We start from the raw sequence: 23,570 nt of genomic DNA, 5'->3' as shown, positions 1-23,570 counted from the left end.
TGTAGTGAAAAACATGGCATTGCCTTTTTAAAAATAGATTCCCCCTCCTCCCTACAAGATCAGGCTAATAATGATTACTTACATGAAACCTCAGTAAAAAGTACTTTACCTTTAATTTCTTATTTATCTTGCAGCAGTATCTGTAAACCATTGCTAGATTGAGTGGCCCAAAATCTGCGTAGAAGCTGCAAAAATGAAACACAAAAATGTGTATGCATGTTCCAGGTGCTCTGAATATAACTGCCTTTTTGTAGCTACGAGACCAAAACAAAGCAAGAAAGTATACACCAAATTATTATAGGTCATATAACGTAAACGTTATTGACTAATAGAAGAAATACTCTTGGTAAAAGATGACTATTAAAAATCACGAAAAGCGCTACAACACCTTTAAATTTAACCTCAAATAATACATAAAAATACTTTCTGAATAAAAAACGCTATTTTTCCACACATTTTTCCACTGGCAACATCATCTAACTTAGTATACTAGTTTATATCTCATTATACTGTAAACTATTATAATTTCAAATGTAAATTGTTAAACTTAGGAGAATTCTTTCACTTTTTTATTTTTCCCCTCCTAAGGATCTATTTTATTACCAAGGATTAAAATCATCATGCTGCAACTAACAATCAACAGATTTGCAGTGTTCCAGTTTTATAAACATACCTTCAGATTTTTCAAAATAAACAAAAGTTACTAACAATCTTTTAAAAAGCAATACTTACTTTTCATATTCAAGTTCATTATCTATGCTGAAATAATGTACATTTGATGAACTCTTTGGTCTGCTGAAGAGAATGGCAAAACAAAGGCGATCTGAAATGGAAAAATTGTAATGTTCCTTCCTTCACATTATTAAAAACGTTTCATATATCATGATGCAACTCTTTTCAGATGAAGTAAAAAAATTTCTTTTCCATGCATGTTTTACCTATGGTAAGGGTATCAGTGGGTAACTTCAAAATGTTCTATTTTGGTGGGTAATAATAAATAAGCAATTTTTAAAAAGGAGAAGTTGCCTTCAAATATTAGTTTCAAGAGCTGTAAGCGACTTTTCACATAGTGATACAACTCAATTTTTGGATGAACCTCTCATTGCAAAACATTAGCTATTCTAGATTTAAAAATTTCAGCAAGGCAGCAGGCATTTCATGGCTAGACCACCAGCCTTGATGATTCTCCCTATGTTTTCGCTATATTTTCAAGACATCCTAAAAAGTTATTTCAATAAGAAGCTATGTTTTAAGCAGAAAGACAACGCTCTCAAAATTGCTTCAAAATTAATCTTTACGGCTACAGAACACAAAACAAATCCTGGTTATCCAGTGTTCTTAGGGGTCACTTTTTTTTGATCTGGAACCACTACATCTGCAGTGATTTTTACAATCAGACAAATTACCATTATAACAGAGGCAATGAAAGTTTTCTGTATGATAAGTAAGAGATGAACCTGCATTGCATAAATGAAGTTAGGCTGCTATGAGGTTTAGCAAGAGTGTTAACAGAGTAATGCTAGGAGGCTCCACCCTTCCTTTCCCACCCCACCCCAAAAAGAGTTGCCCCAAAATCCTTGGGGAAGCAGTATGCCGCAATAACTAGTAGTAGTAATACTAATAGTAGTGCTAGCAGACTACTTACATTCAAATTATGGCAAAATCAAGTACAACCCTTAAAATAGTAAGAAACAACAGACGCCAGCTGGCATCCCTTTCCCAAACAGTAATTTAAGCAATTTTTGCCTACAATTCAGTGCACCCAATTGCTATATTTTTCTTGTGAATGCGTCAACTAAAACTTCTAGCAACCACAAACACTCAAACAGATGACGGCGCTTACTCCTTTTCAACCACAAATGACCCTTGATCCCCATGCACAGCGACCAGGGATTTTGCTCCGAGGTGGAGAGCCTACGAGCCATGGTGTAAGGACACAAGGGTCCCAAGTGCACACGTCAATGCGAATTCACCCCCAAAGCAGGACCACGTCTGAGCACTAGGAGTCCCGGGAGGCCACCCACGCCCATGAGACAGCTTCGGCCCTGGTTCCAAAGTTTAAAGGCGCGTCTTGAGCAGCAATGGGGGCTCCTCGACCCCTGGGCACTGCCCGATGCCCTCTAAATAGGGGGTGTCCCAGAGGCGCACCCTCCGCACTCACCTCTGATCACCTCGGCCACCAAAGGGGTCCCTGCACCCTCCCGGCTCATGACTCCACAGCATCTGGAAGGCGGGGCAGAGGGAAGTACTGGGCGGCCGGGGAGAGGAGGGCCGCGACCACACCCCCGAAGTTTAAAAAGCAAAAAAGTTTAAAGGGCCGCGCCCAAACACTCGGCACAGCGACGCCCCTCGGCCGGCCACCCCACCAAAAGCTCAAGAGAACCAACCCCGGAAGTTCAAAACTTCACAAACGCCCCAGACGGGGTGGTGAGGGACGGGTGCGGAAACCAGCCCCAGCCGCCCGGGCTGAGTTTCGCCCCGCCTCGGGGCCACTCGGCGGTCGGTCATCTGCAGAGCAGACCCCTCCAGCGCCGCAAGTCTCTACTCAAAGTCCGGAGGTGCAGCAGAAGGTCACAGAGGCAAACACGGGCCTGGTTAAGAAAGCGGCTCCCAAACCGATTAAAAGGATTTCTCGGAAGAGAAGGGCTTGGCAGTCGATCTGACCCCCAACCTTGTGCTCAGCCGTCCTCGCCGCCGCCACCAGGGGACGCTACAGCCAGGCCGCACGGAGACGTCGGAGCCTCGACAAACCCCGCGGGCTTGGAGCTCCCTCCGCTCTGGGGTGGAGACTCGCTGAGTGGCTCGCCTGAGTGCTGGTGTCTCCTTTTAAAGGGGCCTTTTAAAGGTTCAAAATTTAAAGGTACGCCTAAAGCAGAGGTCATTCATTCCTCTAAAGGCCTTAGATTTCTCCTCAGAAAAGTATTTGGATGGTTGAAAAACAGGAATTCTGACGCGATGCTAAACGACAATTTAAGAATTTTCTAAACCTATGTTAGTCTCCAGTGAAAACAAAAGTAAGTTGCAGTATGAATACGGTCCTAATTTTGTTATATATGATATGGTAGTGGGATTATGGGGGATTTTTACTTCCTTCTGTATTCTAGGATCCCTACAGAAAAGTTACTTTAATAATCCGTGAAAAATGTTTGCAATGACTCTCCCTTAAGATGAACAAGCAATACAGTAACTGCTCTTTCCCAAGAATTACACTTTTGTCATCTCAATAGAATAAACACGTTATATATCACAAAATATACATTTTTGCCTCAAAAGTAAACCTGCATTATCTCCTAACCTTATTCTAAACTTCCAGACAGACCAGATGTTTTTAAGTGTAAAAAACAAAACACTGAATTATTTTTTAATGAAGAATATATTTCTAAATGAAAACATCTATAAGCTATGAGAATCTGTTAAACTGGTAAACATTTAAAAAACAGTCTTCATGGCAATAAATACAAATTTATGACATAAACTAGAAAAATATTTTCAAGAACACACCCAACTTCAATTTTACCTTAGGGAGAAATAATAAAAATAAAATTTAAACTATATGGTACTACTTTTCCTTCGGACTGGCAAAAATGGAAGGAGTTTGATAAGCACTGTGTTGGTGAGGTGGGGAAACAGGCACTCTCATAGTCTATGGGTAAGAATGCAAACTGTGACAACCTCCATGAAGGGCAACAAAAGGCAATTTGGCAGAAATTTCCAAGGATGAAAATTGAACACTGGCAAGATTGCCAAGATGGACATCTTTACAGGTGTTTACAGGCTGAATGATTTATAGGTACATATTTAAAACACATATGTATATGATTATATATGAAATCTTGCATATCTCTGGAAGGAAACACAAAAAAAACCTGGTGTTTGTCTTTATAGGGGGAAACTATCTGTAATTAGGGAAGTTTGGTAAGAAAGATTTATTCATTTTTGTAACTTTTGAATTTTGTAGCACATATTACCTATTCAAAATTATAAAGCTTTTGAAAAGTAAAGTTGCCGGCTAAAAGTGTTCTTCCAAAGCTGACTTCATTAAGACACAAAGTATTCAGTAAACACAGTATAAGACAATCTAGAAAATGTCCTTTGCACACTTCTGAACAACAGAACTGGTTAGTGCTACCATCTCTTGAAATCCAGTTTCTTTTAACAAACCCAAATAAAACTGGAAGGAGCTACACAGAAATGGGGAGAGATTTCCCCCTCCAAATCCAAACCTGAAATTCAGTTCCCAAAGGAAATATTTTATATATTACAGGGTGAGGAAGAATCACTGATTTTCTCATGTCCAATTACCTGTGCACAAGATATTCTCAAATTGTTATCCTAGAGTCATATTGTGATAAACTACAATAGAGGCCAGAGTGCTGGGATGAGAGCTATTTATTAGAAAACTGGAGCTGGAAAATAGGTCTCTTTAAAACATTTTGATTAAAAGTTCATGATTAAACTTACTATCCTATTGTAAACCCATGTGTCCTCCCTTTAATGTGTTTGCAGTCAAAAACAAAACTGAAGTACTGAAGTGGTAAACTTTCTTGCCCTACACTCTCTCACACAGTTACCACTCCTGCTTCTTTGACAGAAAAGATACAGTAGAAGTATGTGAAATCTCATGGTTTTTAAATATTGACAAGAACATTCAAAATCCATCCTTGTGCCAAATTTGTCTACAGTTCTGATATAGCATATGGGTCTCTAGTTTACTACCTCTTCCTTTAATAAGTATTTGTTACATTAACAACAATTTCCTACATAACAACTAGCTGTTGGGATGAAAAGTGTTAGTCGCTCAGTCATGTCTGACTCTTTGCGACCCCTTGGACTGTAGCCCACCAGGCTCCTCAGTCCATGGAATTCTCCAGGCAAGAATACTGGACTGGGTAGCCATGCCCTCATTCAGGAGATCCTCCCAATCCAGGGATCAAACCCAGGTCTCCTGCATTGCAGGCAGATTCTTTACTGTCTGAGCTACCAGAGAAGCCCAGTTAATCATAAAATAGAGAGTTATATTCTAAACCAATGAGAAATGTATGTAGTAGTCTGGTGGCAATGATAACACAGGATCTACTTTTTAGTAGAAATGATGAAAAGAACTCTAAACACAATAAGCTTCCCACTCATTCTGTTTTCCCTCTGGAACCAGACTGACTTCACAAGTCCTGGCAGAGGAACTGGAGAAGTGCAAGTCTTCCCTATGGGGTAGTGAAGTCTGCCCTCAGTGAGCTCACTGTCAGACAAGCAGAAGGGAAAATTCACATCTCCTGGGAATAAGAAAGAACAGGCCAAAGAACAGCCTCCACTTGAACAGTGACTGTCCTTCAGAGAAGGCTACTAGCCATCACTCTCATCTATCGGTAGTCCCTTGTTCCTTGAGATGAGGAGTAACCAAGAGGAGCATAGGAAGAAATGTTCATAAAACAATGGCAACTAACAATTATTGAGAGTTTAGTGCCAGGTATTACATTAATAAGCTCATTAATATAAAGTAAATGCTACTACTACTATCAGTATTTTTCAGGAAAGGAAACCTAACCTAAAGAAGCAAAATAACGAACCTGAGCAAAGTCACAAACTTGTAAAGTAGCAGAATCAGGATCTTAACACAGGCTTTTTGCCTGAAGCCTGAAAGTTTTAAACTCCTGCCTCAGAGACTTGCCTTAAATATAAAGCAAGAATACTTAAAACAGTAAGATTTTAGCACAGCAACATAGAAACGTGAAAACCTAGTATATGAGAAAAATCAGTCACAAAGAAGGCCTTACTCAGTAATGGACAAACGTCTATAAGTATGAAAAGAAAACGAGGTACCAATCTGACATATTATATAAAACAAAGATCAAATGAAGTAAATTTTTAAAAGCTGTCAGATAACTACAAAAATTATACCAACTAATTTTATGATTTAAATGGGACTTTTAAGCATGACACAAAAAGGCATAAAGAAAAAAAAAACCCAGAAACTTGCAGAAAATATATAATAATCATCACAATGATAAAATCTGTAAAACAATATAAAAACCCAATAGAAAATAAAATTCTATAAAGGCTACAAACAAGAAAAGAAATACAAAAGGCCAATAGCCTATTAAATTTAATCTTACCAGTGGCTCAACATTAAAAAGTCCAACATCATGAATAGATTAGGGAAGAAACTCACAGAAGAAGTAATTAAAATCAACTCATTCCAAATTAATACTTTATACAATGGGACTAAAAGAGAATATTTTTAAACTGATCAAGGTTATCTTCCAGATACCTTGGGGAAATACCACAGTTCATGCCTTAACTTCTATCTCCCTAAAATGAAAAAACCAATATGAAAATTTCTACTGCCATGACTTCTGTTTAATAATGTAATAACTGGAAGTGCTCACTGATGCCAAGATAAAAAGAAATGAGGGAAGAATTAGAAAGAAACAAAACTGTACTTATTTATACATGACTGTCTGCCTAGAAGATACAAAAGAATCTGTAGACAAACTATTAGAATAAATAAATAAATGTTTGTAAACTTTCTGGATTTACATGATTAGGAGTTTTTAGAAAAAGTTTTTCTGTGTACTACTTGTAATAACTAATAAAAAATATAAGTGCATAGTCATTTATGAATATAGGAAAGATAAAAGCAGGTTTTTATTGGGAAGATTCACTGTCACAAAGATGGTAATTTCATTCAAACTAAATGCATTCTTATCAAAATCTCAAAGAACTTTTCACAAAATTTAACAAGCTGACCCTAAAATTAATCTACAAGACCATAGCGCCAAGAACTGAAACCAATTTGAAAACAAACATAAAGGGGCCTTCGCCCTACCAAATATTAAAACTTGCAATAATTTAGGCATATGGAATTGACACATATACTAGATCTCTATCTATTATATATAAGAGCTCAGTGAAAGTGAAAGGGAAGTCGTTCAGTCGTGTCTAACTCTCAGCGACCCCAGGACTGCAGCCCACCAGGCTCCTCCATCCATAGGATTTTCCAGGCAAGAGTACTGGAGTGGGGTGCCATTGCCTTCTCCAGAGCTCAGTAACAGACCCCATATACACAGAAACTTCACTTATGACACAGGTAGCATTGAAGATCAATAGTAACAGCGTGTGTACACTCAGTCACTGAGTCATGTCTGACTCTTTGTGACCCCATGGACTGTGGCCCGTCTCCTCTGTCCATGGAATTTTCCAGGCAAGAATACCAGAGTGGGTTGCCATTTCCTACTCCAGCGGATCTTCCCAACCCAGGGATCAAACCCAAGTATCTTGCATTGGCAGGCAGATTCTTTAGCACTGTACCACCTGAGAAGCCACGGTAAAAGTAAGAATGCTCAACACGTGCTATAGTGACAATTGGTTGTACATACTGTTAGATTCACGAATCAAGGTAAACTGAATGTGGTCATACAGGAGATGGCAAGAGTAAACACTGAGATTTTAGGAATCAGTGAACTAAAATGGATGACGATGGGCAAATTTAATTCAGATGACCATTATATGTACTACTCTGGGCAATAATCCCTTAGAAGAAATGGAGTAGCCCTCATAGTCAATAAAAAAAAGTCCAAAATGCAGTACTTGTTTGCAATCTCAAAAATGACAGAATGATCTCATTTCATTTCCAATGCAAACCATTCAACATCACAGTAATCTGAGTTTATGCCCCAACCACTAATGCTGAAGAAACTGAAGCTGAACAACTCTATGAAGACCTAGGAGACCTCATAGAACTAACACTAAGAAAAGATGTCCTTTTCATCATAGGGGACTGGAATGCAAAACTAGGAAGTCAAGAGATACCTGGAATAATAGGCAAGTTTCATCTTGGAGTACAGAATAAAGCAGAGCAAATTCTAACAGTTTTGCCAAGAGAACACACTGGTCATAGCAAACACTCTCTTCCAATAACACCAGCAAAGACTCTACTTATGGACATCACCAGATAGTCAGTACCGAAATCAGATAGATTATACAGTCTTTGCAGCTGAAGATGGAGAAGCTTTATACAGTCAGCAAAAACAATACCTGGAGCTGACTGTGCCTCAGATCATCAGCAAAATTCAGGCTCAAATTGAAGAAAGGAAAACCACTAGGCCATTTAGGTATGACCTAAATAAAATCCCTTAAGATTATACAGTGGAGGTGATGTAACAGATTCAAGGGATTAGATCTGGTAGACAGAGTGCCTGAAGAACTATGGATGGAGGTTCGTAACACTGTACAGGGGGTAGTGACCAAAACTATTCCCAAGAAAAAGAAATACAAAAAGGCAAAGTGGTTGTCTGAGGAGGGCTTACAAATAGCTGAGAAAAGAAGAGAAGCAAAAGGCAAAGGAGAAAGGGAAAGATATTCTCAACTGAATGCAGAGTTCCAGAGATTAGCAAGGAGAGATAAGAAAGCCTTTTTAGGTGAACAATACAAAGAAATAGAGGAAAACAATAGGATGGGAAAGACTAGAGATCTCAAGGAAACTGGAGATACCAACAGTTCATGCAAAGAAGATAGGCACAATAAAGGACAAAAATGGCAATCTCCTCATAGAGGCAGAAGAGATTATGAAAAGGTGGCCAGAATACACAGAACTCTACAAAAAAGCTCTTTATGACCCAGATAACCACAATGGTGTGGTCACTCACCTAAAGCAAGATATCCTGGAGTGTGAAGTCAAGTGGGCCTTAGGAAGCATTGCTATGAACAAAGCTATTGAAGGTGATGGAATTCTAGCTGAGATATTTCAAATCCTAAAAGATGATGCTGTTAAAGTGTTGCATCCATTATGCCAGCAAATTTGGAAAACTCAGCAGTGGCCAAACATAAAGGGGGACTGGAAAAGGTCAGTTTTCACTCCAATCCCAAAGAAAAGCAATCCCAAAGAATGTTCAAATTACCGTACAATTGCACTCATGCCATCAAGATTATGCTCAAAATCCTGCAAGCTAGGCTTCAGCAGTACGTGAACCGAGAACATCCATATGTACAAGCTGCATTTAGAAAAGGCAGAGGAACCAGAGATCAAACAGGCAACATCCATTGGATCACTGAAAAAGCAAGAGAGTTCCAAAGAAATATCTGCTTTATTGACTATGCTAAAGCCTTTGACTGTGTGAATCACAACAAACTGCGGAATATTCTTAATGAGATGGGAATACCAGACCACCTTACCTGCCTCCTGAGAAACCTGTATGCAGGACAAGAAGCAACAGTTAGAACTGGACATGGAACAATGGACTGGTTCCAAATTGGGAAAGCAGTACGTCAAGGCTGTATATTGTCACCCTGCTTATTTAACTTATATGCAGAGAACATCATGCAAAATGCCAGGCTGGATGAATCAAAAGCTGGAATCAAAATTACTGGACGAAATATCAACAACCTCAGAAATGCAGATACCACTTTAATGACAGAAAGTGAAGAGGAACTGAAAAGCTTCTTGAAAATGAAAGAAGAGAGTGGAAAAAGCTGGCTTAAAACTCAACATTCAAAACACTAATGTCATGGCATCCAGTCCTAACACTTCTTGGAAAAGATGAGGAAAATGTGGAAACAGTGTCAGATTTCATTTTCTTGGGCTCCAAAATCAATGCAGAAGATGTCTACAGCCATGAAATTAAAAGATGCTTGCTCCTTGGAATAGCTATGACAAACCTAAACAACGTATTAAAAACCAAAGACATCACTTTGCTGACAAAGGTCCGTATAGTCAAAGCTATGGTTTTTCCAGTAGTCATGTATGGATGTGAAAGTTGGACCATAATGAAGGCTGATGGCTGAAGAACTGATGGTTTTGAATTGTGGTGCCGGAGAAAACTCTTGAGAGTCCCTTGGACTGCAAGGAGATCAAATCAGTCAATCTAAAGGAATTCAGCCCTGAATATTCACTGGAAGGATTGGTGCGGAAGCTCCTAAACTTTGGCCACCTGATTCGAAGACCTGACTCATTGGAAAAGACCCTGATGCTGAGAAAGACTGAGGGGAGGAGGAGAAGTGGGCAACAGAGGATGAGATGGTTGGATGGCATCACCAACTCGATGGACATGAGTTTGAGCCAACTCTGAGAGATACTGAAGGACAGGGAAGCCAGATGTGCTGCAGTTCATTGGGTCACAAAGTGTTGGACACGACTGAGCGACTTAACAACAACAACAAAATGCAGAGTACATCATGCTAGATGAATCACAAGCCGGAATCAGGATGCTAGGAGAAATATCAATAACCTTACATATGCAGATGATACCATCCTAAGGCCAGAAAGTGAAGAGGAACTAAAGAGCCTCTTGATGAAAGTGAAAGAGGAGAGTGAAAAAGCTGGCTTTAAACTCAACATTCAAAAAATGAAGATCATGGCCTCCGGTCCCATCACATCATGGCAAACAGATGGGGAAAAAAATGGAACTGTGACAGGTTTTATTTTCTTGGGCTTCAAAATCACTGCAGACTGTGACTGCAGCCACAAAATTAAAAGATGCTTGTGCCTTGGAAGAAAAGCTATGAAAAACCTAGACAGCATATTAAAAAGCAGGGATACTACTTTACTGACAAAGGTCCACAGTCAAAACTATGATTTTTTCCAGTTGTCATGTACAGATGTGAGAGTTGAATCATAAAGAAAGCTGAGTATCAAAGAACTTGAGAAGACTTTTGAGAGTCCCTTGGACTGCAAGAAGATCAAACCAGTCAATCCTAAAGGATCAACCCTGAAAATTCACTGGAAGGACTAATGCTGAAGCCAAAGTTCCAATACTTTGGCCACCTGATGAGAAGAGCTGACTCATTAGAAAAGACCCTGATCTCGGGAAAGATTGAGGGCAGGAGAAGAAGGGGCCAACAGAGATGGTTGGATGGCATTATTGATTCAATGGACATGAGTTTGAGCAAACTCCAGGATATAGTGAAGGACAGGGTAGCCTGGCGTGCTGCAGTCCATGGGGTTACAAGAGACTGACTGGACTAGAGACTGAACAACAAGAGTAACATTGTCTAGGGTGGAAGGAGGGAGGAAATTCTATCTTTATCACATGACAGGCCACCACACACCAAAAAAGAAGAAGAAGAAGAAGAAGAAGACGAAGAAGAAAAAGCCTGGCTAGGGACTTCCCTGGTGGTCCAGTGGCTAAGACTCTGTGCTTCCAATGCAGAGGGCTCAGGTTAGATCCCTGGTCTGGGAACTATATTCCACATGCCACAAGTAAGTGTTCTCATACCACAGCTATGACCCAGAGCAGTCAAAGAAATACTAAGTAAAAATTTTTTGTAAAAGCCTAACTATAAGAGGAAAAGTTTTACAAGTCCTAGAAGAAAATATAGAAAAGTAACTCAAACAGTGGGGTAGAGATGGATTTAAAAAAATAAAAACAAACAAAAAAGTCTATAAAGCAAAAGATTGAGAAATTTGATTACATGAAGATTTAATGCTTCTGCTTTTAAGACCCTAAAAACAAAATTTTAAAAGGTAACTCACAGTCCAAGAAGACAGGTACAGTGCACGAAAGCAACTAAAGATTAGTATTCAGAATTTACAAAGAACTATAAATCAAAGACAAAAAGCTAACACTCCCATCAAACAAATGGGCAGAGGTTGGGACTAAGAAATTCACAAAAGAAGAAACCTCATTATCCTACCTTGCTCCTCTTTTTCTTACCTACCTACAGTGAGTATGTTTTTGGTCTGCTCTATGCCTTATAAGTTGACTTTATTAGTCAGAATAATGTATGGTAACAAACAACTCTTACATCTTTATGATTTAATTTACAAAAGAGGTTATTTCTTGCTGGTGCTGCATGTCCAGCCCAGATGCTGCAGTGGAGGAGGCTCTATTCTGCACAGTAACCCAAGGATTCAAGATGATGGAGGCTCCACCAATTTGCAGATGTATCATCTGGAATTTATCCCTGGGGCTGCCCAATATGCCAGTGACTATTTGTGTGAGTAATTCCACTAGCTTACAGATATAAATGTACACAGGTATAAACCAAGCTCCATAATGTTATCAGTAATAAAGTTTACATTTAATTTTTTTTCTGTTTAACTCCTATGTTCCTCAGTCAACTCCTCCAGAACAAAATGGGGAAGAGTAATCTTGTCTAAAGATGCTCCAGACATCCTCCCCCAACAATATGTAAGTCTCCATATTCACCTGTATTTCTAAAATATTTTATAAATAAATTTTTAAAAAGGGAGCCAACAGAAGAATTACAAAGTTTTCATACCTTTCAAATCACTGGAGCAAGTGAAAGAATAAAACTAAGAAAACATGATCAAGGCATCAAACACCAAGAAGAAACATGGCAATCAGAAAACAAAACAATTCCAAACATATCAGTAAGAATACAACATGCAAAATATTTAAATTCACCTATTAAAATTTTTTCAAATTGAATTTTTAAAATTCAACATAGAGACTTCCCTGGTGGTCCAGTGGTTAAGAATCCACCTTGCAATGCAGGGGACAAAAGCTGGATCCCTGGTTGCAGAACTAAGATCCTACATGCCACACAGCAAGTAAAAGCACTCGGCAATGCAACTACTGGGCCTATACCACAGCTAGAGAACCTATGTGCTGCAACAAAAGATCCCGCATGACACAGTGAAGATCTTGCATGCCACAACTAATACCTGACTCAGCTAAATACATAAACAAATACAAATTCAGCCTATATATTAACAGAGACAATTAAAACAAAACCATACAGAAAGTGTTTTAAGGATAGAAAATGATACATTACACAGTTGCTAGGAAAAAGAGCAGGCAGAGCAATATCAACAACAGATGACATAGAATTTACAGCAAAAAGCAATAAAGACAAAGATGCTTCACGATTACATAATCTACCAAGAGACTACAACCATCACACATCTTAAACATTTTAAATCTATAACACAAAACTAGTGAAAACAGGAAAAATTAGTAAAGTCATAATAATAGGCTAACACACCTCCAAAACATAAAATAAGGAATTAGAAGCTTGATCTAGTAAATAAAGAGAATCACTTTCAATAGGGAGCACAAAATTTATAAAAAATAGTGTATTCACTGAAGTCATCACTTACTAGGTTACAAGGAAATCACAACAAAACAAATTCAGGAAAGCAAAGATCATACTTACAGATCATACAATTACTGTAGTTCAAGAAAATTTGAAGTTTATTGATGAAAATATAATAAAACAAGCAAAAATCTATCAACCTGAAAATATTTAAAACCTGTTTCTAAATAACTTGCAACAAAAGGAAATTAAAAGACAATTCAACACAAATTATGTAACAATCTCAATAAGAATTCATATTAAAATCTGTGGTATTTGCTTAAATAAAAATGTGAAGAAAATCATGTGCCTAAAAAAAGTCTCCCTCTGTTAAAACATTCACACACACACACACACACACACACACACACACACACACATATCTACCTGGATTAAAAAGCTGAACATAATAGTTCTGGTTCCCTGTATTCCAGGCCATGGTAGGCTTGTCTTTACTCCTTTGAGATTAAATGAGCAGAGGTGAAATACATCACTTCTGGGTCAGTTCACTTAATTGATGGTACAAAACCCTCTATAGACCTCTCCTCTGACCAGCAGCTATCAAGATAATCCCAGAATACAACCATTTTAGAAAACTGGTATTTATAAGGAGTGAACATCACACATCTTCTGACTTGGGGCGGGGAGGGGGCAAAATTCCACTTCTAAGGATATATACACACATGTATACACATGTTCACCAAGAAAGGGACAAACGGTGGTTCCCAGAATCATTATTTGTAACAGCCAAAAACTGAACACAGACTAAACGTCCAGAAAGTCGGTGATGCCATCCAGCCATCTCATCCTCTGTTGTCCCCTTCTCCCCCTGCCCCCAATCCCTCCCAGCATCAGAGTCTTTTCCAATGAGTCAACTCTTCACGTGAGGTGGCCAAAGTACCAGAGTTTCAGCTTTAGCATCAGTTCTTCCAAAGAAATCCCAGGGCTGATCTCTTTCAGAATGGACTGGTTGGATCTCCTTGTGGTCCAAGAGACTCTCAAGAGTCTTCTCCAACACCACAGTTCAAAAGCATCAATTCTTCGGTGCTCAGCTTCTTCACAGTCCAACTCTCAGATCCATACATGACCACTGGAAAAGCCATAGCCTTGACTAGACGGACCTTAGTCAGCAAAGTAATGTCTCTGCTTTTGAATATACTATCTAGGTTTGTCATAACTTTCCTTCCAAGGAGTAAGCGTCTTTTAATTTCATGGCTGCAGTCACCATCTGCAGTGATTTTGGAGCCCCGAAAATAAAGTCTGACACTGTTTCCACTGTTTCCCCATCTATTTCCCATGAAGTGATGGGACCAGATGCCATGATCTTCGTTTTCTGAATGTTGAGCTTTAAGCCAACTTTTTCACTCTCCTCTTTCACTTTCATCAAGAGGCTTTTTAGTTCCTCTTCACTTTCTGCCATAAGGGTCGTGTCATCTGCATACCTGAGGTTATTGATATTTCTCCCGGCAATCTTGATTCCAGCTTGTGTTTCTTCCAGTCCAGCATTTCTCATGATGTACTCTGCATATAAGATAAATAAGCAGGGTGACAATATACAGCCTTGACGTACTCCTTTTCCTCTTTGGAACCAGTCTGTTGTTCCATGTCCAGTTCTAACTGTTGCTTCCTGACCTGTATATTGGTTTCTCAAGAGGCAGGTCAGGTGGTCTGGTATTCCCATCTCTCTCAGAATTTTCCACAGTTTATTGTGATCCACAGAGTCAAAGGCTTTGGCATAGTCAATAAAGCATAAATAGATGTTTTTCTGGAACTCTCTTGCTTTTTTGATGATCCAGCAGATGTTGGCAATTTGATCTCTGGTTCCTCTGCCTTTCCTAAAACCAGCTTGAACATCTGGAAGTTCATGGTTCACATATTGCTGAAGCCTGGCTTGGAGAATTTTGAATTTAGATATGTAATAGTATATCAATAACATATCAACCAGTATTGGTTTCTTAATGCCCCACAGTAATACAGCATGATGTTATGGACTAAATTGTGTTCCCTGCCTCAAATTCATGTGTTGAGGTCCTAGTCCTCAATATGCCTGTCTTTAGAGACAGGGCTTTTTAAGAGGGGTTAGTCACTCAATCCTGTCTGACTCTTTGCAACCCCATGGACTGGAGCCCAGTGGGCTCCTCTGTCCATGGCATTCTCTAGGCAAGAATACTAGAGTGGGTTGCCATTCCCTTCTCCAGGGAATCGTCCCAACCTTGGGATCAAACCCAGGTCACTGGCACTGCATTCAGATTCTTTACCATCTGAGCCACCAGGAAAGCCCTTTTAAAGAGGTGAAAGTGAAAGTGAAGTCGCTCAGGCGTGTCCGACTCTTTGCGACCCATGGACTGTAGCCCACCAGGCTCCTCCGTCCATGGGATTCTCCAGGCAAGAATACTGGAGTGGGTTGCCATTTCCTTCTCCAGGGGATCTTCCCAACCCAGGGATTGAACCCAGGTCTCCTGCATTGCAGGCAGACTTTAACCTCTGAGCCACCAGGGAAGACTTTAAGAGGTAATTAAGGTTAAACGAGATTGTAAGGGTGGGGCCCTAATCCAATAGGACTGGTGCCCTTATAAGAAGAGGAAAAGACACCAGGAATGTACAGCACAGAGATAAGGCCACATGAGGTCATAGCAAGAAGGCACCAGAAATGAATCTTGCTGGCACCTTGCTCTTGGAATTCCAACCTCTAGATCTGTGAGAAAATAATTTTCTGTTGTTTAAGCCAATGAGTGCATATTTCTTATTATGGCAACCTGAGCAAATTACTTCCAATGATAATATTCAAGGAAACTAAAACTGGGTGAAGAGTATACAGGAACACCCTGTACTGTCTTTGCAATGTTTCTATAAATCTAAACGTTATTTGACCTAGAAGGAAATCGACACATTCTTAGTTATGTACAATCTTCCAAGACTGAACCAGAAAGAAATAGAAAATACTAACAGATCAATCACAAGTGCTGAAATTGAAACTGGTTAAAAAACTTATAACAAACAAAAGTCTAGGACCAGAAGGCTCCACAAGCAAATTTTATCAAACATTTAGAGAAGAGTTAACATCTATCCTTCTGAAACTTTTCAAAATTGCTGAAGAAGGAACACTCCAAAACTCATTTTAGGAGGCCTGAAACCATTACCCTGAGACCAAAACAAATCAAAGACACCACACAAAAAAGAGAAAATTACAGCCCAATATCACTGCTGTACACAAGTGCAAAGATTCTCAACAAAACACTAACAAACCAGATCAAACAACAGAATAAACGGTTTATATACCATGATCCAATGGGATTTATCCCAGGGATGCAAGGATTTTTCAATATCCGCAAATCAGTCAGTGCAATACACCATGTTAACAACTTGAAGTATAAAAACCGTATGATCATCTCAACAGATACAGAAAAAGCTTCTACTAAAAATTCAACACCCTAATTTATGAGAAAAACTCCATAAAGTGAGCATAGAGGGACCTACCTCAATGATAATAAGGCCATATACAACAAACCCACAGCTAACATCATACTCAATGGTGAAAATCTGAATGCATTTCCTCTAAGAGCAGGAACAGACAAGGATGTCCACTCTTGCCACATTACTCAACATAGTTCTAGAACTACCAGCCATGGCCATCAGAGGGGGGAAAAAATACATTAAGTCTGCTACATACAAACCTTCAAAGTTGTGAGCTTTCAAAGATGCAAATCATGTAAGTTTGTTCACGTCTGGAGTGCATTGTCACTGGCATGCATTCTCTACAAGTGGATGTGCTTTTGTGTACTTTATACTGTACAGTACTGTATACAGCACAGCAGTACAGTATCTTTACAGGATATCTGGGAGTAAGCATAAAAGCAGCTTGTAATTGGTACTGTAAGAAGTGCCAAGCAATAATGATGGAAACAAAAGTGAAAATAATTGAGAGAGTGGAGCAAGGTGAAAAGATGGCAGACATTGCTTGTTCTTGTAACACGGAACTCCTTTCTGTACAACACAAGGAGCTTACTGATGGTGGAACTGGAGACCCAGAGAAAGGATGGAGAGACAAGAGGAAGAAGTAGTAACTGAAGAACCAAAGAGATTCATGATGCAAGGGGATTTTCTCTATTTGAGGAGGTACTGTCAGTTTTTGAGGCTCAGGACATAAACACAGAATGGTACATGAAAGACGCAGCAGCCATTCAAAATACAATCCAGTGCAACCGTGTCATCTGTGATGAGAAAAGACAGACATCATTGGATTCGTTTTTTTCAAAAGGGTAGACAGAATTGAATCCAGCAAGGAACCAGAACCTATGCCACTAATGTCAAGTGTGAGTGAAACTGCATCTCCCGTTGCTGCTGATTCTTCAGTTCTGCCATCTCCCACTCTCCATCCCCCCTCCACTCGGTAACTCTTCTTGCCTGTTCACTCAATGCCAGACCCTGTATGCTAACTGTTGTACTGTACTACTGTGCTTTTCAAGGTTCTTTACTGTGAGAATAAAAATGTTTTCTTTATTTTTCGTTTTTTAAATATTATTTGTGTGAAAAGTATTATAAACCTATTACAGTACAGTACTATATAGCCAGTTGTATTAGTTGGGTATGTAGGCTAACTTCGTTGGGCTTACCAACAAACTGGACTTATTAACATGCTGTTGTAGTTCATATGTAGGGAATTTACTGTAAAAGAATTCAAACTGGAAAAGAAGTAAAACTGCCACTATTTGTAGATGACATGATACTATACAAATTAATTAAAAAAATCCTGAAAAGATGCTACCAGAAAGCTACTAGACTTCATCAATGAACTGGATAAGGTTAAAGGATATAAAATTAATACATAATCTCTTGAATTTCTAAATACTAACAATGAAAGATCAGAAAGAAATATTAAGGAAACAATCCCTTCTGCCATCCTATCAAAGAGACTAAAATACTTAAGAATAAACCTACCTAAGGAGGCAAAAATGTGTACTCTGAAAAATTATAAGACCGTGATGAAAGAAACAGAAGACTACACAAAGAGATGGAAAGATATACCATGCTCTTGGATTGGAGGAATCACTGTTGTCCAAATGACTATAATACTCAAGGCAATCTATATATTCAATGCAATGTCTATCAAATTACCAGGAGTATTTTTCACAGAACTGGAACAAATTTTTTTAAAACTTATATGAAAACAGAAAAACCCTAATAACCAAAGCAATCCTAAGAAAGAAAAACGGAACTAGAGGAATCAGGCTCCCTGACTTTTGACTATACTATAAAGCTACAGTCATCAAAACAGTATGATACCAGCACCAAAATAAAAATGTAGATCACTGGAACAGGATAGAAAGCCCAGAGATAAACCCATGCACTTACAGTCAACTAATCTATGACAAATGAGGCAAGAACATACAATGGAGAAAAGGCCATCTCTTTCAATAAGTGGTGTGGGAAGGTGGGAGAACTACATGTAAAAGAAAGAAATTAGAATATTCTCTAACACCATATACAAAAATGAACTCAAAATGGATTAAAAATGTAAATGTTAAGGCTGAAAACTAAAAAAAAAAAAAAAAAAGGCTGAAAACTTTTGGAGGAAAATATACAAAGAAGACTCTGACATAAATTGCAGCAAGTATCTTTTTGAATCCGCCTCTTAGAGTAATGAAAATAAAGACAAACAAATGGGACCTAATTAAACTTAAAAGCTCTTGCCTAACAAAGGAAACCAAAGCAAAGAGACAATCCACAGAATTTAGGAAAATATTTGCAGACAAAGCAACTTCAAGGCATTAATCTCCAAAGTATACAAACAGTAAATGCAGCTCAATATAAAAACAAACACACTAATAGAAAAATGGGCAGAAACTCTAAATAGACATTTTTCCAAAGACAACATACAGCTGACCAAGAGACACATGAAAAGATGCTCAAAATCACGAATTAGTAAAGAAATGCAAATCAAAACCACAGTGAGGTATCACCTCACATTGGTCAAAATGGCCATCATTAAAAAGTCTACAAACAATAAATGCTGGAGAGGGTGTAGAGAAAGGAAACCCTCCTATAGTGTTGGTGGGAATGTTAATTGGTACAACCACTATGGAGAATAATATAGAGGTTCCTTAAAAAACTAAGTATAGAACTACCATATGATCCAGCAATTCCACTCCTAGTCATATACCCTGAGAAACCCATAATTTGCAAAGATACATGCACCCCAGGGTTCACTGCAGCACTATTTACAATAGCCAAGACATGGAAGCAACCTAAATGTCCATCAACAGAAAAAAGGGATAAAGAAGATGTTGCCCATATATATTAGGTTGGTACAAAAATAACTGTGGTTTCAGATGGTGAATTTAAAATCATTACAACTAAGCTCAAACATATCTTTATTAATCAAAACAGGAATCATTACAATTAACCCATTTTTGCCAATGAGAAATAAGTTGGTTTATTCCTATAGCAGTGGTGGATTCATGTTGATGTATGGCAAAACCAATACAATATTGTAAAGTAATTAACCTCCAATTAAAATAAATAAATTTATATTAAAAAAAAAACTGGAAATAGAACTGCCATATGACCCAGCAATTCCACTGCTGCGCGTACACACCGAGAAAACGAGAATTGAAAGAGACATGTGTACCCCAATGTTCATCGCAGCACTGTTTACAATAGCCAGGACATGGAAGCAACCTAGATGTCCATCAGCAGATGAGTGGATAAGAAAGCTATGGTACATATACACAAAGGAGTATTACTCAGCCATTAAAAAGAATACATTTGAATCAGTTCTAATGAGGTGGATGAAACTGGAGCCGATTATACAGAGTGAAGTAAGCCAGAAAGAAAAACAGCAATACAGTATACTAGAATCCCAGGGACGGGGGAGCCTGGTAGGCTTCCGTCTATGGGGTCGCACAGAGTCAGACACAACTGAAGTGACTTAGCAGTAGCAGTAGCAGTAGCAGTAGCAGTAGCAGTAGCAGTAGCAAGGCATATATATAGAATTTAGAAAGATGGTAACGACAACTCTGTATGTGAGACAGCAAAAGAGACACAGATGTATAGAACAGTCTTTTGGACTCTGTTGGGAGAGGGAGAGGGTGGGATGATTTGGGAGAATGGCACTGAAACATGTATAATATCATATATGAAACGAATCGCCAGTCCAGGTTCGATGCATGATACTGGATGCTTGGGGCTGGTGCACTGGGACGACTCAGAGGGATGGCACGGGGAGGGAGGAGGGAGCGGGGTTCAGGATGGGGAACACGTGTATACCTGTGGCAGACTCATGTTGATGTATGGCAAAACAATACAATATTGTAAAGTAATTAACCTCCAATTAAAATAAATCAATTTATATTAAAAAAAATCTGTTCTTTGGGATTCAACTTGGAAATCATTTTGGAAATGCTCTTGGAAAGCATTTTCTGCCTCCTGCTGGTTGTGGAACCATTTTCCCTGCAAAAAATTGTTGAGATGCTTGAAGAAGTGGTAATTGGTTGACGAGAGGGCAAGTGAATATTGCGGATGAGACAAAACTCTGTAGCCCAATTTGGTCAACTTGTAAAGCACTGGTTGTACAACATGCAGTCAGGTGTTCTTGTGGAAAAGAACTGGGCCCTTTCTGTTGACGAATATCAGCCACAGGTGTTACAGTTTTTGGTGCACCTCATCAATTTGTTGAGCATACTTCTCAGATGCAATGGTTTCTCCAGGATTCAGAAAGCTGTCGTGGATGAGACACCATCAAACAGTGAGTGCCCAAGACCTTTTTCAGTGCAAGTTTGGCTTTGAAAAGAGCTTTGGAGCTTCTTGGTCCAACCACTGAGTTGGTCATCACCAGTTGTTGTATAAAATCCACTTTTCGTCACACGTCACAATCGAGAAATGGTTCATTGTTGTGGACAAGAAGAGAAGACAACACTTCAAAATGATCATTTTTTTGATTTGTAGTCAGCTTCTGAGGCACCCACTTATTAAGCTTTTCACCTTTCCAATTTGCTACAAATGCCCAAAGACCATAGAATCGCCAATGTTGAGTTCTTTGGAAACTTCTTGTGTAGTTTTAGGAGGATCAGCTTAATGATGGCTCTCAATTGGTCACTGTCAACTTTCAATGGCTGGCCACTGTACTCCTTATCTGTATTTATTTATTTATTTTGATTTGTACTTTTTTATTTTATTTTTTACTTTATTTTACTTTATAATACTGTATTGGTTTTGCCATACATCAACAAGAATCTGCCACAGGTATACACGTGTTCCCCATCCTGAACCCTGGCCCCTCCTCCCTCCCCGTACCATTCCTCTGGGTCGTCTCAGTGCACCAGCCCCAAGCGTCCAGTATCATGCATTGAACCTGGACTGGCAATTTGTTTCATATATGATATTATACATGTTTCAATGCAATTCTCCCAAATCATCCCACCCTCTCCCTCTCCCTCAGAGTCCAAAAGACTGTTCTATACATCTGTGTCTCTTGTGCTGTCTCGCATACAGGGTCATCATTACCATCTTTCTAAATTCCATATGTATGTGTTAGTATACAGTATTGGTGTTTTTCTTTCTGGCTTACTTCACTCTGTATAACCGGCTCCATGTTCATCCACCTCATTAGAACTGATTCAAATGTATTCTTTTTAATGGCTGAGTAATACTCCATTGTATATATGTACCACAGCTTTCTTATCCATTCATCTGCTGATGGACATCTAGGTTGCTTTCATGTCCTGGCTATTATAAACAGTGCTACGATGAACACTGTGTACTCCTCATCTTTAAAACTCTCATCTCCTTGGCAAAACTTCTGGAACCATTGCTGCACTGTGTTCATTAGCAGTTCCTGGGCAAAACGTTCCGAGTTGTCTATCTCCATTCCTTTACAACCCATTTTGAAGTCAAAAAAGAAAATCGCCTGAATATGCTTTTTGTCTAACATCATTTTCATAGTCTAAAATAAACAGCATGTACTAAGTCATTAACAAAAAAACATGAAGTAAGAAATGCACATTAAAATGATATAACATAACCACATTTATTTAAGAATGTATTCAAGATCAAATGGCAAATTTCAACAACACAAAAACTGCAATTACATTTGCACCAACCTAATACATAGACTAATTACAATCTAATTATATTTGCCTAATACAACCTAGGAGACAGGGATCAAGACCATCCCCATGGAAAAGAAATGCAAAAAAGCAAAATGGCTGTCTGAGGAGGCCTTAAAAATAGCTGTGAAAAGAAGAGAAGCAAAAAGCAAAGGAGAAAAGGAAAGATACAAGCATCTGCATGCAGAGTTCCAAAGACTAGCAAGGAGAGATAAGAAGGCCTTCCTCAGCAATCAATGCAAAGAAAGGAAAACAACAGAATGGGAAAGACTAGAGATCTATTCAAGAAAATTAGAGACACCAAGGGAACATTTCATGCAAAGATGGGCTCGATAAAGGACAGAAATGGTATGGACCTAACAGAAGCAGAAGATATTAAGAACAGGTGGCAAGAATACACAGAACAACTGTACAAAAAAGATCTTCACGACCCGGATAATCACAATGGTGTGATCACTCATCTAGAGCCAGACATCCTGGAATGTGAACTCAAGTGGGCCTTAGAAAGCATCACTACGAACAAAGCTAGTGGAGGTGATGGAATTCCAGTTGAGCTATTTCAAATCCTGAAAGATGATGCTGTGAAAGTGCCGCACTCAATATGCCAGCAAATTTGGAAAACTCAGCAGTGGCCACAGGACTGGAAAAGGTCAGTTTTCATTCCAATCTCAAAGAAAGGCAATGCCAAAGAATGCTCAAACTACCACACAACTGCACTCATCTCACATGCTAGTAAAGTAATGCTCAAAATTCTCCAAGCCAGGCTTCAGCAATACGTGAACCATGAACTTCCAGATGTTCAAGCTGGTTTTAGAAAAGGCAGAGGAACCAGAGATCAAATTGCCAACATCCGCTGGATCATCGAAAAAGCAAGAGAGTTCCAGAAAAACATCTACTTCTGCTTTATTGACTATGCCAAAGCCTTTGACTGTGTGGATCACAATAAACTGGAAAATTCTGAGAGAGATGGGAATACCAGACCACCTGACCTGCCTCTTGAGAAATCTGTATGCAGGTCAGCAGCAAAAGTTAGAACTGGACATGGAACAACAGACTGGTTCCAAATAGGAAAAGGAGTATGTCAAGGCTGTATATTGTCACCCTGCTTATTTAACTTATATGCAGAGTCCAACATGAGAAATGCTGGACTGGAAGAAACACAAGCTGGAATCAAGATTGCCGGGAGAAATATCAATAACCTCAGATATGCAGATGATACCACCCTTATGGCAGAAAGTGAAGAAGAACTAAAGAGCCTCTTGATGAAAGTGAAAGTGGAGAGTGAAAAAGTTGGCTTAAAGCTCAACATTCAGAAAACGAAGATCATGGCATCTGGTCCCATCACTTCATGGGAAATAGATGGGGAAACAGTGGAAACAGTGTCAGACTTTATTTTTGGAGGCTCCAAAATCACTGCAGATGGTGACTGCAGCCATG

The 23,570-nt window shown here is 39.0% G+C and overlaps 1 protein-coding gene across 14 annotated transcripts in view; it reads right to left on the bottom strand.

Moving 5' to 3' along the window:
* CDC14B (cell division cycle 14B) overlaps nt 1-23,570 on the bottom strand; it is a 130,755-nt gene that overhangs the window by 60,429 nt on the left and 46,756 nt on the right. For 7 of the 14 annotated variants that reach the window (XR_011254252.1, XR_011254253.1, XM_069575732.1 and 4 more), the window contains exons 1-3: nt 2,162-3,336; nt 733-823; nt 110-185 (exon numbers count right to left, since the gene is read on the bottom strand). Coding sequence is in view for 10 of the 14 variants with exons in the window: in XM_069575732.1 (XP_069431833.1) it covers nt 110-185; nt 733-823; nt 2,162-2,210 (216 nt within the window). In the remaining 4 variants the exon portion in view is untranslated. Of the gene's footprint in view, nt 1-109; nt 186-732; nt 824-2,161; nt 3,337-23,570 lie in introns of those variants that run through there. The other 7 variants (XR_011254250.1, XR_011254251.1, XM_069575726.1 and 4 more) reach the window with 1 other exon arrangement.

This window comes from Ovis canadensis, chromosome 2 (assembly GCF_042477335.2).
Source record: "Ovis canadensis isolate MfBH-ARS-UI-01 breed Bighorn chromosome 2, ARS-UI_OviCan_v2, whole genome shotgun sequence".
Taxonomy (NCBI): domain Eukaryota; kingdom Metazoa; phylum Chordata; class Mammalia; order Artiodactyla; family Bovidae; genus Ovis; species Ovis canadensis.
This window is presented reverse-complemented; position numbering and strand designations above follow the sequence as displayed.